This window comes from Trichomycterus rosablanca, chromosome 1, assembly GCF_030014385.1.
Source record: "Trichomycterus rosablanca isolate fTriRos1 chromosome 1, fTriRos1.hap1, whole genome shotgun sequence".
Taxonomy (NCBI): domain Eukaryota; kingdom Metazoa; phylum Chordata; class Actinopteri; order Siluriformes; family Trichomycteridae; genus Trichomycterus; species Trichomycterus rosablanca.
In genome coordinates, this window is record NC_085988.1 from 49,500,972 (window position 1) to 49,513,924 (window position 12,953).

At 41.8% G+C, this 12,953-nt stretch overlaps 1 protein-coding gene across 5 annotated transcripts in view; it reads left to right on the forward strand.

The window, feature by feature from the left end:
- tulp3 (TUB like protein 3) overlaps positions 1 to 12,953 on the forward strand; it is a 45,956-nt gene that overhangs the window by 17,418 nt on the left and 15,585 nt on the right. For all 5 annotated transcript variants that reach the window (XM_063003942.1, XM_063003918.1, XM_063003922.1 and 2 more), the window contains one exon: positions 4,070 to 4,121. In XM_063003942.1, coding sequence (XP_062860012.1) covers positions 4,070 to 4,121 — 52 coding nt within the window. The remainder of the gene's footprint in view (positions 1 to 4,069; positions 4,122 to 12,953) is intronic.

Here is a 12,953-nt window from a genome sequence, read left to right on the forward strand (position 1 = left end):
AGGACATTACGATATTAAATATATATGATGTACAATACAACGTTATACAACACAGGATTATACACTGACAAGGCATAACATTATGACCACTGACAGGTGAAATGAATAACACTGATTATCTCTTCATCATGGCACCTGTTAGTGGGTGGGATATATTAGGCAACAAGTGAACATTTTATCCTCAAAGTTGATGTGTTAGAAGCAGGAAAAATGAACAAGCGTAAAGATTTGAGCGAGTTTGACAAGGGCCAAATTGTGATGGCTAGACGACTGGGTCAGAGCATCTCCAAAACTGCAGCTCTTGTGGGGTGTTCCCAGTCTGCAGTGGTCAGTATCTATCAAAAGTGGTCCAAGGAAGGAACAGTGGTAAACCGGCAACAGGGTCATGCGTGGCCGAGGCTCATGGATGCACGTGGGGAGCCAAGGCTGGACTGTGTGGTCCGATCCAACAGACGAGCTACTGTAGCTCAAATTGCTGAAGAAATTAATGCTGGTTTTGATAAAAAGGTGTCAGAATACACAGTGCATTGCAGTTTGTTGCGTGTGGGGCTGCATAGCCACAGACCAGTCGGGGTGCCCATGCTTACCTCATCCACCGCCGAAAGCGCCAACAATGGGCACGTGAGCATTGGAACTGGACCACGGAGCAATGGAAGAAGGTGGCCTAGTGTGATAAATCCCGTTTTTTTTTACATAACATGAATGACCGGGTGCGTGTGCGTCGTTTACCTGGGGAACACATGGCACCAGGATGCACTATGGGAAGAAGGCAAGCCGGCGGAGGCAGTGTGGTCCTTTGGGCAGTGTTCTGCTGGGAAACCTTGGCTCCTGCCATCTATGTGGATGTTACTTTGACACGTACCACCTACCTAAGCATTGTTGCAGACCATGTACACCCTTTCATGGAAACGGTATTCCCTGATGGCTGTGGCCTCTTTCAGCGAGATAATGCTCCCTGCCACAAAGCAAACATGGTTCAGGAATGAGTTTGAGGAGCACAACAACGAGTTTGAGGTGTTGACTTGGCCTCCAAATTCCCCAGATCTCAATCCAATCGAGCATCTGTGGGATGTGCTGAACAAACAAGTCCGATCCATGGAGGCCCCACCTCACAACTTACAGGAGTTAAAGGATCTGCTGCTAACATCTTGGTGCCAGATACCACAGCACACCTTCAGGGGTCTAGTGGTATTGGTGTATATATCAGCTAGTTCATTTATTTTTAATAAGTAACAATTTGTTCACGCTCTCTAAAGGTAAACATTTATACAACTTACTGCAGAACTGCTCAGTTACTTTTTATTTGCTAAATGTAACATATTGGAAAAAAAAGTAAAACACAAAATGTATCATATGAAAAAGTACAGTTATGTGAATGTTTTACTTGTCCAAAATGAAATGGGCTTCTGTAGAATTTTGTAAAATATAAAATATGTAGAAAAGCCGTATTTAGGTTTATTTCCTGTAAAGAATTTTACTTTGAAAAACCCCAAAAGAGTACACCAATAATTTTGTTAAAATATAGGTAATGTAGTCTTTCAAATACAGTGTATCATCAGTGAGTATTTCAAGATATTTTGTGCCCTGTAATCTGGTGTACTGGTTAATTTATGGTTATAAATACACACAAATGGGGGTAAACCATTGCCTTGCCAATTTGGGTGCTGAAAAATGTGTGTTTTTTAATGTTATTGAACAGTTTGTCAGAATGATTTGCTAAAGTAGAACAGTACTGGGGCTAAAGAGCCAAAAATACGAAATGACCCAAACTATAAAAGTATCAGAAGAAAAGCAAATCAAAATTTACAGCCTGAAGCCGAGAGATAGAGGGCAAATCTGTATAGAAAAAAATCCATCAGAGACTATAGAAGCGAAGAGATAAAGTAAAACAACCACTCCACCAACTGATAGATTTTGTGTCCATCATGGAATTTGGTTTGGGGTCCGCCTGTAGGGTTGCTATAGGTCACATGAAAAAAAAGCTCAGGCTTTTTTTGCTGACATAAGCACAGGCAAAAGAACCTGGGCTGGATTAAGCCCAGCAGCATCAAAGAAGGAAGAAGCAGGAAAAGAGAGGCGCCAGCAAAAAGCTGTAAATGAGGCTGAAATTTAGAGGGATTTCTGTAGTTGAAACAAATGACTATTTAATGAGGTGTAGAGAGTACCAGTTAATGAAACCGGCACTGTCAGTTGGCAGATGGGCCTGTTACAGAAATAAAAAGCTGACCAATGTTTTTGCAACATAATAATTTTGCTGTGAAATTCATAGCTAAAATGCTGTCACTGTTATCTGTTGATGACTACTATTACTTAGCATTCTGCTGTGAATGGATGGGAAATTCAAATTTTGTAACCAACTCTTCCCCCTCAACAGTTCCACTAAGACAGGGGTCATCAAACTACGGCCCGATGCTTTCATTTGACCGGTCCCTTTAACCACAGCAGCAATACATGTTGTCTGGCCACTGTTCATCTTCGAACTCACAGTATTATAACGGGGAAAAAAATAACAGAGGAAACAAAAATTGGCCACACGGAGTCTTAGTAGATTATACGGCAGCGATCCATCAGGTGGCGCTCCAAGCATGAGGGGAGTGATTGGCGCATCAATAGAGAGATGAGTGACCGCAGCCACTGAACTGTGTTGCAAAGCAGTTAAGTGGGATTTCGTTATGAAAATCCTCGTGTCCTGTGTTAATTTCATTAAAGCTAATGCTCTTAACTACAGGCAGTTTCAGGAATTCTTGTCTGAGCTGAAGATGTGCTTTACTGAGATCCGCTGGCTGAGTCGGGGCGAGTTTTGAAATGTTTTAACGTCCTGCTCCCGGAGATCACCGCAAAATCAAAATCGGTCCAAAATCAAAACTCAAGCACATTGTTTAATTTTTATGCTTCTCTTTCCATTGCTCCCCGATCTCAATAAAACATGCACTCAAAGTAACTACCATTTTCGGCAGCATCTACGGTACATCTGTGAGCAAACTTTTTCGAAGTTGAAACACCTTAAATCTCCAACCAGATCCAGACTCACTGATCAACATTTATTAGCTATTATGACTGGCAGTAACAAATATGGAACCTGACGCTTACTCTCGTCAGGCAAAAGCAGGCTCACAGTTCACACTGATTTTTTAAGGAAACACTGTATGAGGTAGGATAATGAAAATTATTAAAATAAATACAATTTCTGCATTATCATTATGAACTACAATTATACAAAGCACAGACAATACATCCAGTATACATAGTAAATAGCTTTTTTGGGTGTGTTTACTATTTCACCTGCGGTCCGGCCCCCCGAAACACTGAAGAACAGTAATCTGGCCCTTTGGTTAAAAAGTTTGAGGACCCCTGCACTAAGATATGTAATTATAAAGCGTGCACACATTCATTCATTCACTGATTTTGCAAACATCCCTGATATTTTTAGGAATGCTGTTTGGTCCAGCTGTAAAGCTATTTAATGAATGCTGCTTAGCATCAGTATACACGGATCAGGCATAACATGCGATGCACTGTGTATTCTGACACCTTTCTATCAGAACCAGCATTAAATACTTCAGCAATTTGAGCTACAGTAGCTCGTCTGTTGGATCAAACCACCTTCGCTCCCCATGTGCATCAATGAGCCTTGGCCGCCCATGACCCTGTCGCTGGTTTACCACTGTTCCTTCCTTGGACCACTTTTGATAGATACTGACCACTGCAGACCGGGAACACCCCACAAGAGCTGCAGTTTTGGAGATGCTCTGACCCAGTCGTCTAGCCATCACAATTTGTCACTTGTCAAACCCGCTCAAATCCTTACGCTCGCCCATTTTTCCTGCTTCTAACACACCAACTTTGAGGATAGAATGTTCACTTGCTGCCTAATATATCCCACCCACTAACAGGTGCCGTGATGAAGAGATAATCAGTGTTATTTACTTCACCTGTTAGCGGTCATAATGTTATGCCTAGTCGGTGTACTTTAGATGCTAAAGTAAAGTAATAAAAAAAACTTAAGGTACATTCATATTTCTAATTAAGTTCTGTGACCAAGTATTCAATAATGGTTTTGTATTTGCAGCTCCCTACATGATGACAACAACAGCCTCAGACAGCAGAAGCTGGAGAAGCAGGTAAAATATACATTTCTGTAAATATTAGGCTCACTCTTAGTCTGACATCAGTGTATGGTCTGTATGTGTTTGCACATTTTAATGTATTTTTTTTGTCAGCTTGTAACTTGATTAACTGATGTTTTTAAGTAAAACCATGTTATTCCAGTTCTATTTGTTTAATAGGTAGCAATTTGTCAGTAATGGCATGCATTTACCAGCCACTTTTTATTTAATTAGGCCTTCCTGATTCAGCTCCCCTCCCTCTCCATTGACTGTATAATTAATGTATAGAGTCTGGTTAAATGAGGTACCGTTTGAAAGCCTAGATAGCTTACTTTTCAGCAGTGAAAATAATTGTACACCCCTCACATTTCTGCAGATATTTAAGTATATCTTTTCACGGGACAACACTGACAAAATGACACTTTGACACAATGAAAAGTAGTCTGTGTGCAGCTTATATAACAGTGTAAATTTATTCTTCCCTCAAAATAACTCAATATACAGCCATTAATGTCTAAACCACCGGCAACAAAAGTGAGTACACCCCTTAGTGAAAGTTCCTGAAGTGTCAATATTTTGTGTGGCCACCATTATTTCCCAGAACTGCCTTAACTCTCCTGGGCATGGAGTTTACCAGAGCTTCACAGGTTGCCACTTGAATGCTTTTCCACTCCTCCATGACGACATCACGGAGCTGGCGGATATTCGAGACTTTGCGCTCCTCCACCTTCCGCTTGAGGATGCCCCAAAGATGTTCTATTGGGTTTAGGTCTGGAGACATGCTTGGCCAGTCCATCACCTTTACCCTCAGCCTCTTCAATAAAGCAGTGGTCGTCTTAGAGGTGTGTTTGGGGTCATTATCATGCTGGAACACTGCCCTGCGACCCAGTTTCCGGAGGGAGGGGATCATGCTCTGCTTCAGTATTTCACAGTACATATTGGAGTTCATGTGTCCCTCAATGAAATGTAACTCCCCAACACCTGCTGCACTCATGCAGCCCCAGACCATGGCATTCCCACCACCATGCTTGACTGTAGGCATGACACACTTATCTTTGTATTCCTTACCTGATTGCCGCCACACATGCTTGAGACCATCTGAACCAAACAAATTAATCTTGGTCTCATCAGACCATAGGACATGGTTCCAGTAATCCATGTCCTTTGTTGACATGTCTTCAGCAAACTGTTTGCGGGCTTTCTTGTGTAGAGACTTCAGAAGAGGCTTCCTTCTGGGGTGACAGCCATGCAGACCAATTTGATGTAGTGTGCGGCGTATGGTCTGAGCACTGACAGGCTGACCCCCCACCTTTTCAATCTCTGCAGCAATGCTGACAGCACTCCTGCGCCTATCTTTCAAAGACAGCAGTTGGATGTGACGCTGAGCACGTGCACTCAGCTTCTTTGGACGACCAACGCGAGGTCTGTTCTGAGTGGACCCTGCTCTTTTAAAACGCTGGATGATCTTGGCCACTGTGCTTCAGCTCAGTTTCAGGGTGTTGGCAATCTTCTTGTAGCCTTGGCCATCTTCATGTAGCGCAACAATTCGTCTTTTAAGATCCTCAGAGAGTTCTTTGCCATGACGTGCCATGTTGGATCTTTCAGTGACCAGTATGAGAGAGTGTGAGAGCTGTACTACTAAATTGAACACACCTGCTCCCTATGCACACCTGAGACCTAGTAACACTAACAAGTCACATGACATTTTGGAGGGAAAATGACAAGCAGTGCTCAATTTGGACATTTAGGGGTGTAGTCTCTTAGGGGTGTACTCACTTTTGTTGCCAGTGGTTTAGACATTAATGGCTGTATATTGAGTTATTTTGAGGGAAGAATAAATTTACACTGTTATATAAGCTGCACACAGACTACTTTTCATTGTGTCAAAGTGTCATTTTGTCAGTGTTGTCCCATGAAAAGATATACTTAAATATCTGCAGAAATGTGAGGGGTGTACTCACTTTTGTGATACACTGTACATATACGGGTGTACAGTACAATGAAATTCATTTTTGCATATCCCAGCTTGTTTGGAAGCTGGGGTCAGAACTCTGGGTCAGCCGCGGCACCAAAATACAAGGAATAGAAATACAAAAGCAATGACACATGGAAAAAGCTTGTGTTCTTCAATATTTATATCAGTGTAATGTTCCATTAGGAATGTAAAGAAAAGAAAATTAAGACAATAGTTCAGCTTTAGAAATGCAACATGGGGCGCCCAGGTGGCGCAGCGGGATATTCCGCTTGCACACCAGCACCGAGTTACTAAACTCCTCGGTTCGAAACTCGGTGTAGCCTCCGGTCGGCTGGGCGCCATCTAGCAGGCATATTTGGCTGTGCCTGCAGCAGATACTAATTGCCCACCCTATATGCAGGGTGGGAGCCGGACTATGTGTGGGTGGGTGGGTCTTCATACGCTGTGTAATGACCCTGATTGGCGGAAGAGACGCCTGTGCAGAATGCAGGGGTGAGAAGAGGAGGGCTGTGCACTTGTCGAAAGAGGCGTGTACAGCGACGTGCTCTCCTCGGATGCAATCTGGTATCTCTGGTAGCATACAAAAAAAGAAAAAAAAAGAAATGCAACATGAAAACAGTGCACCGCTACACAAGATGTGCCATTCAAAGGAATATAAAGACAACAGGCTTGGATTTAAAACACATGACAGTCACACCCACAAGGCTCTGCAGAGAAATATCACTGCAGTTAGCACAGTGAGCAAAACTTGTCATAAAGTTAGCAATGACGTAAACCACCCATTTAGAAGAACAATTCGATTGGTCAATTTTACTGTTGTGTGAAATTGGTATCTCAGTGTAGCTGGACCACTAATCACCAACCAGCAACAGCAGAGGTTGCACTTCTTTAATCTAACCTTTCACATTTCAACACAAATTTAATAGGCAGGTATGAATGATTTATTTGCTTAGATTTTAAAATTATGAGTAGACAAAATCAGAACTGAACACTTATTATATGATATTATTAAATGTTATATTTATTTTAGAATATCTTAGGCCTTCTCTTAGGCAGTGTAAAGGCAGCCTGGTGCCATTTTGTGCATACTCTTTGGTAAAAGGTAATTCTGTCTGTATTTATGTGCCAAATAGGACACAGAACACAACCTTTAGTTAGTTAAAATGTGTGTTTATACATCTGGGCAGTTATCACTAAAGCTGATGATTTGGGAACAAAATTGTCTTTGTTCTTTGTTCCCTGCAAGGACACAATTATCTTCTTCTCCTCAGTAATTTAGCATGTGCACAGAAGTAAAATACTTGCCTGATAAAGTGGATAAGCAAAGGCTTACACAATGTACTAAAAGGCCTGCATGCTTTCCTGCCTATTTTGTAATTGTTCTGCTCATTTTTGCTTTCTTTCTTGGTGTAATTTATCTAGGCAAGAGAAATGAATTTCCCCAAATTGCAATCATTATTGTAAACCAGTGGTTTTCATTTTATAGATTTTTTAATTCTAGAAAACCTTTACGACACGACTTAAAAAACCCGAACTAAATATAAATACAGTTCTAAATAAATAACAGAATGATGTAAACATCCTATTTCCTTAAAGGAAATGGCTTTAGTTTTTCCCTGTGTGTGTTGAGCAGCACAACCTAAACTGATTGCACTGACACTGAGTTTGCCTGGTCTACATTTGGATTCCTCTCAGTTCTTCACTCTTTTTCTCAGCTTCTTTCTTGACTCTGAGTCAGCAGAGTTGCAGTGAGTCATTTTAACTGGAAGAGGGGGCACGGAGGGGCTGATGATTGATGTGTCAGTATTTCTTCATTGATAATCACCTGTGCCTTGTAAGTGTTAATTAACTTTAGGTGGAAGTTTATCTATATACACTCTATTGCCAAAAGTATTCACTCACCCATCCAAATAATTGAATTCAGGTGTTCCAATCACTTCCATGGCCACAGGTGTATAAAACCAAGCACCTAGACATGCAGACTGCTTCTACAAACATTAGTGAAAGAATGGGTCGCTCTCAGGAGCTCAGTGAATTCCAGCGTGGTACCGTGATAGGATGCCACCTGTGCAACAAGTCCAGTCGTGAAATTTTCTCGCTACTAAATATTCCACAGTCAACTGTCAGTGATATTATAACAAAGTGGAAGCAATTGGGTACGACAGCGACTCAGCCATGAAGTGGTAGCCACGTAAAATGACAGAGCTGGGTCAGCGGATGCTGAGGCGCTTAGTGCGCAGAGGTCGCCAACTTTCTGCAGAGTCAATCGCTACAGACCTCCAAACTTCATGTGGCCTTCAGATGAGCTCAAGAACAGTGTGTAGAGAGCTTCATGGAATGGGTTTCCATGGCCGAGCAGCTGCATCCAAGCCTTACATCACCAAGCGCAATGCACGCCGCCACTGGACTAGAGCAGTGGAGACGTGTTCTCTGGAGTGACGAATCACGCTTCTCTGTCTGGCAATCCGATGGACGAGTCTGGGTTTGGTGGAGGGGGGATCATGGTGTGGAGTATGGTGTTTTTCAGGAGTTGGGCTCGGCCCCCTAGTTCCAGTGAAAGGAACTTTTAATGCTTCAGCATACCAAGAGATTTTGGAGATTTCGTGCTCCTAACTTGTGGGAACTGTGGAAACAGTTTGGGGATGGCCCTTTCCTATTCCAACATGACTGCACACCAGTGCACAAAGCAAGGTCCATAAAGACATGGATGAGCGAGTTTGGTGTGGAAGAACTTGACTGGCCTGCACAGAGTCCTGATAGAACACCTTTGGGATGAATTGGAGCGGAGACTGTGAGCCAGGCCTTCTCGTTCAACATCAGTGTCTGACCTCACAAATGTGCTTCTGGAAGAATGGTCAAAAATTCCCATCAACACACTCCTAAACCTTGTGAAAAGCCTTCCCAGAAGAGTTGAAGCTGTTATAGCTGCAAAGGGTGGGCCAACATCATATTAAACCCTATGGATTAAGAATGGGACGTCACTCAAGTTCATATGCGTGTGAAGGCAGACGAGCGAATACTTTTGGCAATATAGTGTATCATGGTTTCTCTCTTTCACACACTTGACAGCTCCTTTGTTGGCACACTTGCATTTTTATGACACTGTGATACTGGGTTCGATCTAGTCCGGTTTTCTATCTTTCTGGGAGCTGTCCTGGGAGAGCGGATTTCCCCAGGGTCAATGTGACATCCCTTTTTCAGAGCTGATTTACGATCCATGTGTGGGCTGTGCCCAGTGAAATTGAACCCAGTTGTCAACTGAATTTGGTTAAATGGTTGATTTAGTAGCAATCTGGTATAGGGGCCAGTTGCTTATTTACAGTGGGGTCAAAAAGTATTTAGTCAGCCACTGATTGTGCAGGTTCTCCTACTTAGAAAGATGAGAGAGGTCTGTAATTTTCATCATAGGTACACTTCAACTATGAGAGACAAAATGAGAAAAAAAAATCCAGGAAATCACATTGTAGGATTTTTTAAAGAATTCATTTGTAAATTATGGTGGAAAATAAGTATTTGGTCACCCACAAACAAGCAAGATTTCTGGCTCTCACAGACCTGTAACTTCTTCTTTGAGAAGCTCTTCTGTCCTCCACTCGTTACCTGTATTAATGGCACCTGTTTGACCTTGTTATCTGTATAAAAGACACCTGTCCACAGCCTCAAACAGTCAGACTCCAAACTCAACCATGGCCAAGACCAAAGAGCTGTCGAAGGACACCAGGAAGAAAATTGTAGACCTGCACCAGGCTGGGAAGAATCTACAATAGGCAAGCAGGTTGGTGTGAATAAATCAACTGTGGGAACAATTGTAAGAAAATGGAAGACATACAAGACCATTGATAATCTCCCTTGGGGTCAAGATCTCATCCCGTGGGGTCAAAATGATCATGAGAACGATGAGCAAAAATCCCAGAACTACACGGAGGGACCTGATGAATGACCTGCAGAGAGCTGGGACCAAAGTAACAAAGGCTACCATCAGTAACACACTACGCCGAGAGGGACTCAAATCCTGCAGTGCCAGGCGTGTCCCCCTGCTTAAGCCAGTACATGTCCAGGCCCGTCTGAAGTTTGCCAGAGAGCATATGGATGATCCAGAAGAGGATTGGGAGAATATCATGTGGTCAGATGAAACCAAAATGGAACTTTTTGGTAAAAACTCAACTCGTCGTGTTTGGAGGAAGAAGAATGCTGAGTTGCATCCCAAGAACACCATACCTACTGTGAAGCATGGGGGTGGAAACATCATGCTTTGGGGCTGTTTTTCTGCAAAGGGGACAGGACGACTGATCCATGTTAAGGGAAGAATGAACGGGGCCATGTATCGTGAGATTTTAAGCCAAAACCTCCTTCCATCAGTGAGAGCATTGAAGATGGAACGTGGCTGGGTTTTCCAGCATGACAATGATCCCAAACACACCGCTCGGGCAATGAAAATACCAGCTACAGTGTGTGCAAACCTGGTGAAGACTTACAGGAAACGTTTGACCTCTGTCATTGCCAACAAAGGTTATGTTACAAAGTATTGAGTTGAACTTTTGTTATTGACCAAATACTTATTTTCCACCATAATTTACAAATAAATTCTTAAAAAATCCTACAATGTGATTTCCTGGATTTTTTTTTTTCTTATTTTGTCTCTCATAGTTGAAGTGTACCTATGATGAAAATTACAGACCTCTCTCATCTTTCTAAGTAGGAGAACTTGCACAATCAGTGGCTGACTAAATACTTTTTGACCCCACTGTACATAGGGCCAGGACTTCAATAAATGAAATAATTCAAACAAAACTATTTGTGTAACTTGGGTTATCTTAGTCTAACATAAAAAAGTTTGATGATCTGGAACATGTACGTGTGACAGATACACAAAAAAAATCTGGGAAGCGAAGGGGACAAATACTTTTTCACAGAAGTCTACTAGACAAGGTTGTGTTCATGGAAACTACTAAACAATCATTAGTAACAAGGTGTGCTTTTAGTAAAGAAATTAGATGCTGTGATTTGTTGTCCTTGACCAAAAACTAAAGCTTGTGAGTGAGAGAGAGAATAAGAAAGTGTTGGGTGATTTAGGGATGGGAGTGGGTTTTTTTTCTTTTTAGACTGAGCCAATTCTGTTTCCATAGAAACATGTACTTCTTTGAACTCAGCTCTAAAGGAAAGTGCACAAAATCTTGTTTTTTCTTTTTTATATTTCTTCCACACATCACATAGTTCGTCACACATCTCTTACAGCATAAGGTGAATCAGCAGGGTTTTTAGGAGGCTCTGCTGAGTTTTGGATACTGATGATAGTTATAGTTTTATAGTTATGATGGTTATCAGCATTAGTGATTGCTTGTACATGAGAAAACATCTTTAGGCTGTCTGATTGATTGGCAATTCTGTGATGGCTCTTTTCTGTAACACTAGCATGCTGACAACCTCATCATGCTGAAAACCTAGAGGTTGGGTCATTTTGTGTATTACAATAAATCTTTAGAGTAGAAGGATAAGATGTCTTATATTTTCACTGATGAACCTTACTGCAGTTTTAAATATAAACACATTTAGAATTTGATGCCTGCAACACACTCCAAAAAATTTGGCACAGAGGCAAACTAAGAGTGAAAATTGTATAGAATAGTTACAGGGTTCCACAATAAGCAGGTAAATTGGTAACAGGTGAGGGTGAGGGAATCATGATTGGGTATAAAAGAAGGATCCACCAAAGGAACAGTCTTTACAAGCAATGATGGGTTGTGGCTCACCACTTTGTGCCAAACTGCAGGAAAGAATTGCCACTTAGTTCAAAAAGAACATTTCCAGATTGCAAGATTGCGTCTTTCATCATCTGCTGTTCATAATATTGTAAATGAATGTTTGGTATGACCTTATACACCGACCATAACATTATGACCACTGACAGGTGAAGTGAATAACACTGATTATCTCTTCATCACAGCACCTGTTAGTGGGTGGGATATATTAGGCAGCAAGTGAACATTTTATCCTCAAAGTTGATGTGCTAGAAGCAGGAAAAATGGGCAAGTTTAAGGATTTGAGCGAGTTTGACAAGGGCCAAATTGTGATGGCTAGACGACTGGGTCAAAGCATCTCCAAAACTGCAGCTCTTGTGGGGTGTTCCCGGTCTGCAGTGGTCAGTATCTATCAAAAGTGGTCCAAGGAAGGAACAGTGGTAAACCGGCGACAGGGTCATGGGCCGCCAAGGCTCAGTGATGCACGTGGGGAGCAAAGGCTGGACTGTGTGGTCCGCAACAGACAAGCTACTGTAGCTCAAATTGCTGAAGAAGTTGATGCTGGTTCTGATAGAAAGGTGTCAGAATACACAGTGCATCACAGTTGCAGGGCTGTTTTGGCAGCAAAGGGGGACCAACACAATATTAGGAAGGTGATCATAATGTTATGCCTGTTCGGTGTATATAAGAGGTAAACAGTGACTGCAAATATATTTACTAAAACAAGCTGCTAATTAATAGATCAAATCCAACTGAACGTCATCTGAGTATGTTCTTCAACAGACAGAATCGTCAGGTACAGTGGATATAAAAAGTGTACACACCCCTGTTAAAATGCCAGGTTTAGTGATGTAAAAAAATGAGACCGAGATAAATCACTTCAGAACTTTTTCCACCTTTAATGTGACCTATAACCTGTACATCTCAATTGAAAAACAAACTGAAATCTTTAGGGGGAAGAAGTAAAAAATAAAAAAATAAAATAATGTGGTTGCATAAGTGTGCACACCCTCTTATAACTGGGGGTGTGGCTGTGTTCAGAATGAACCAATCACATTCAAATTTATGTTAAATAGGAATCAGTAGACACCTGCCATCATTTAAAGTGCCTCTGATTAACCCCAAATAAGTTCA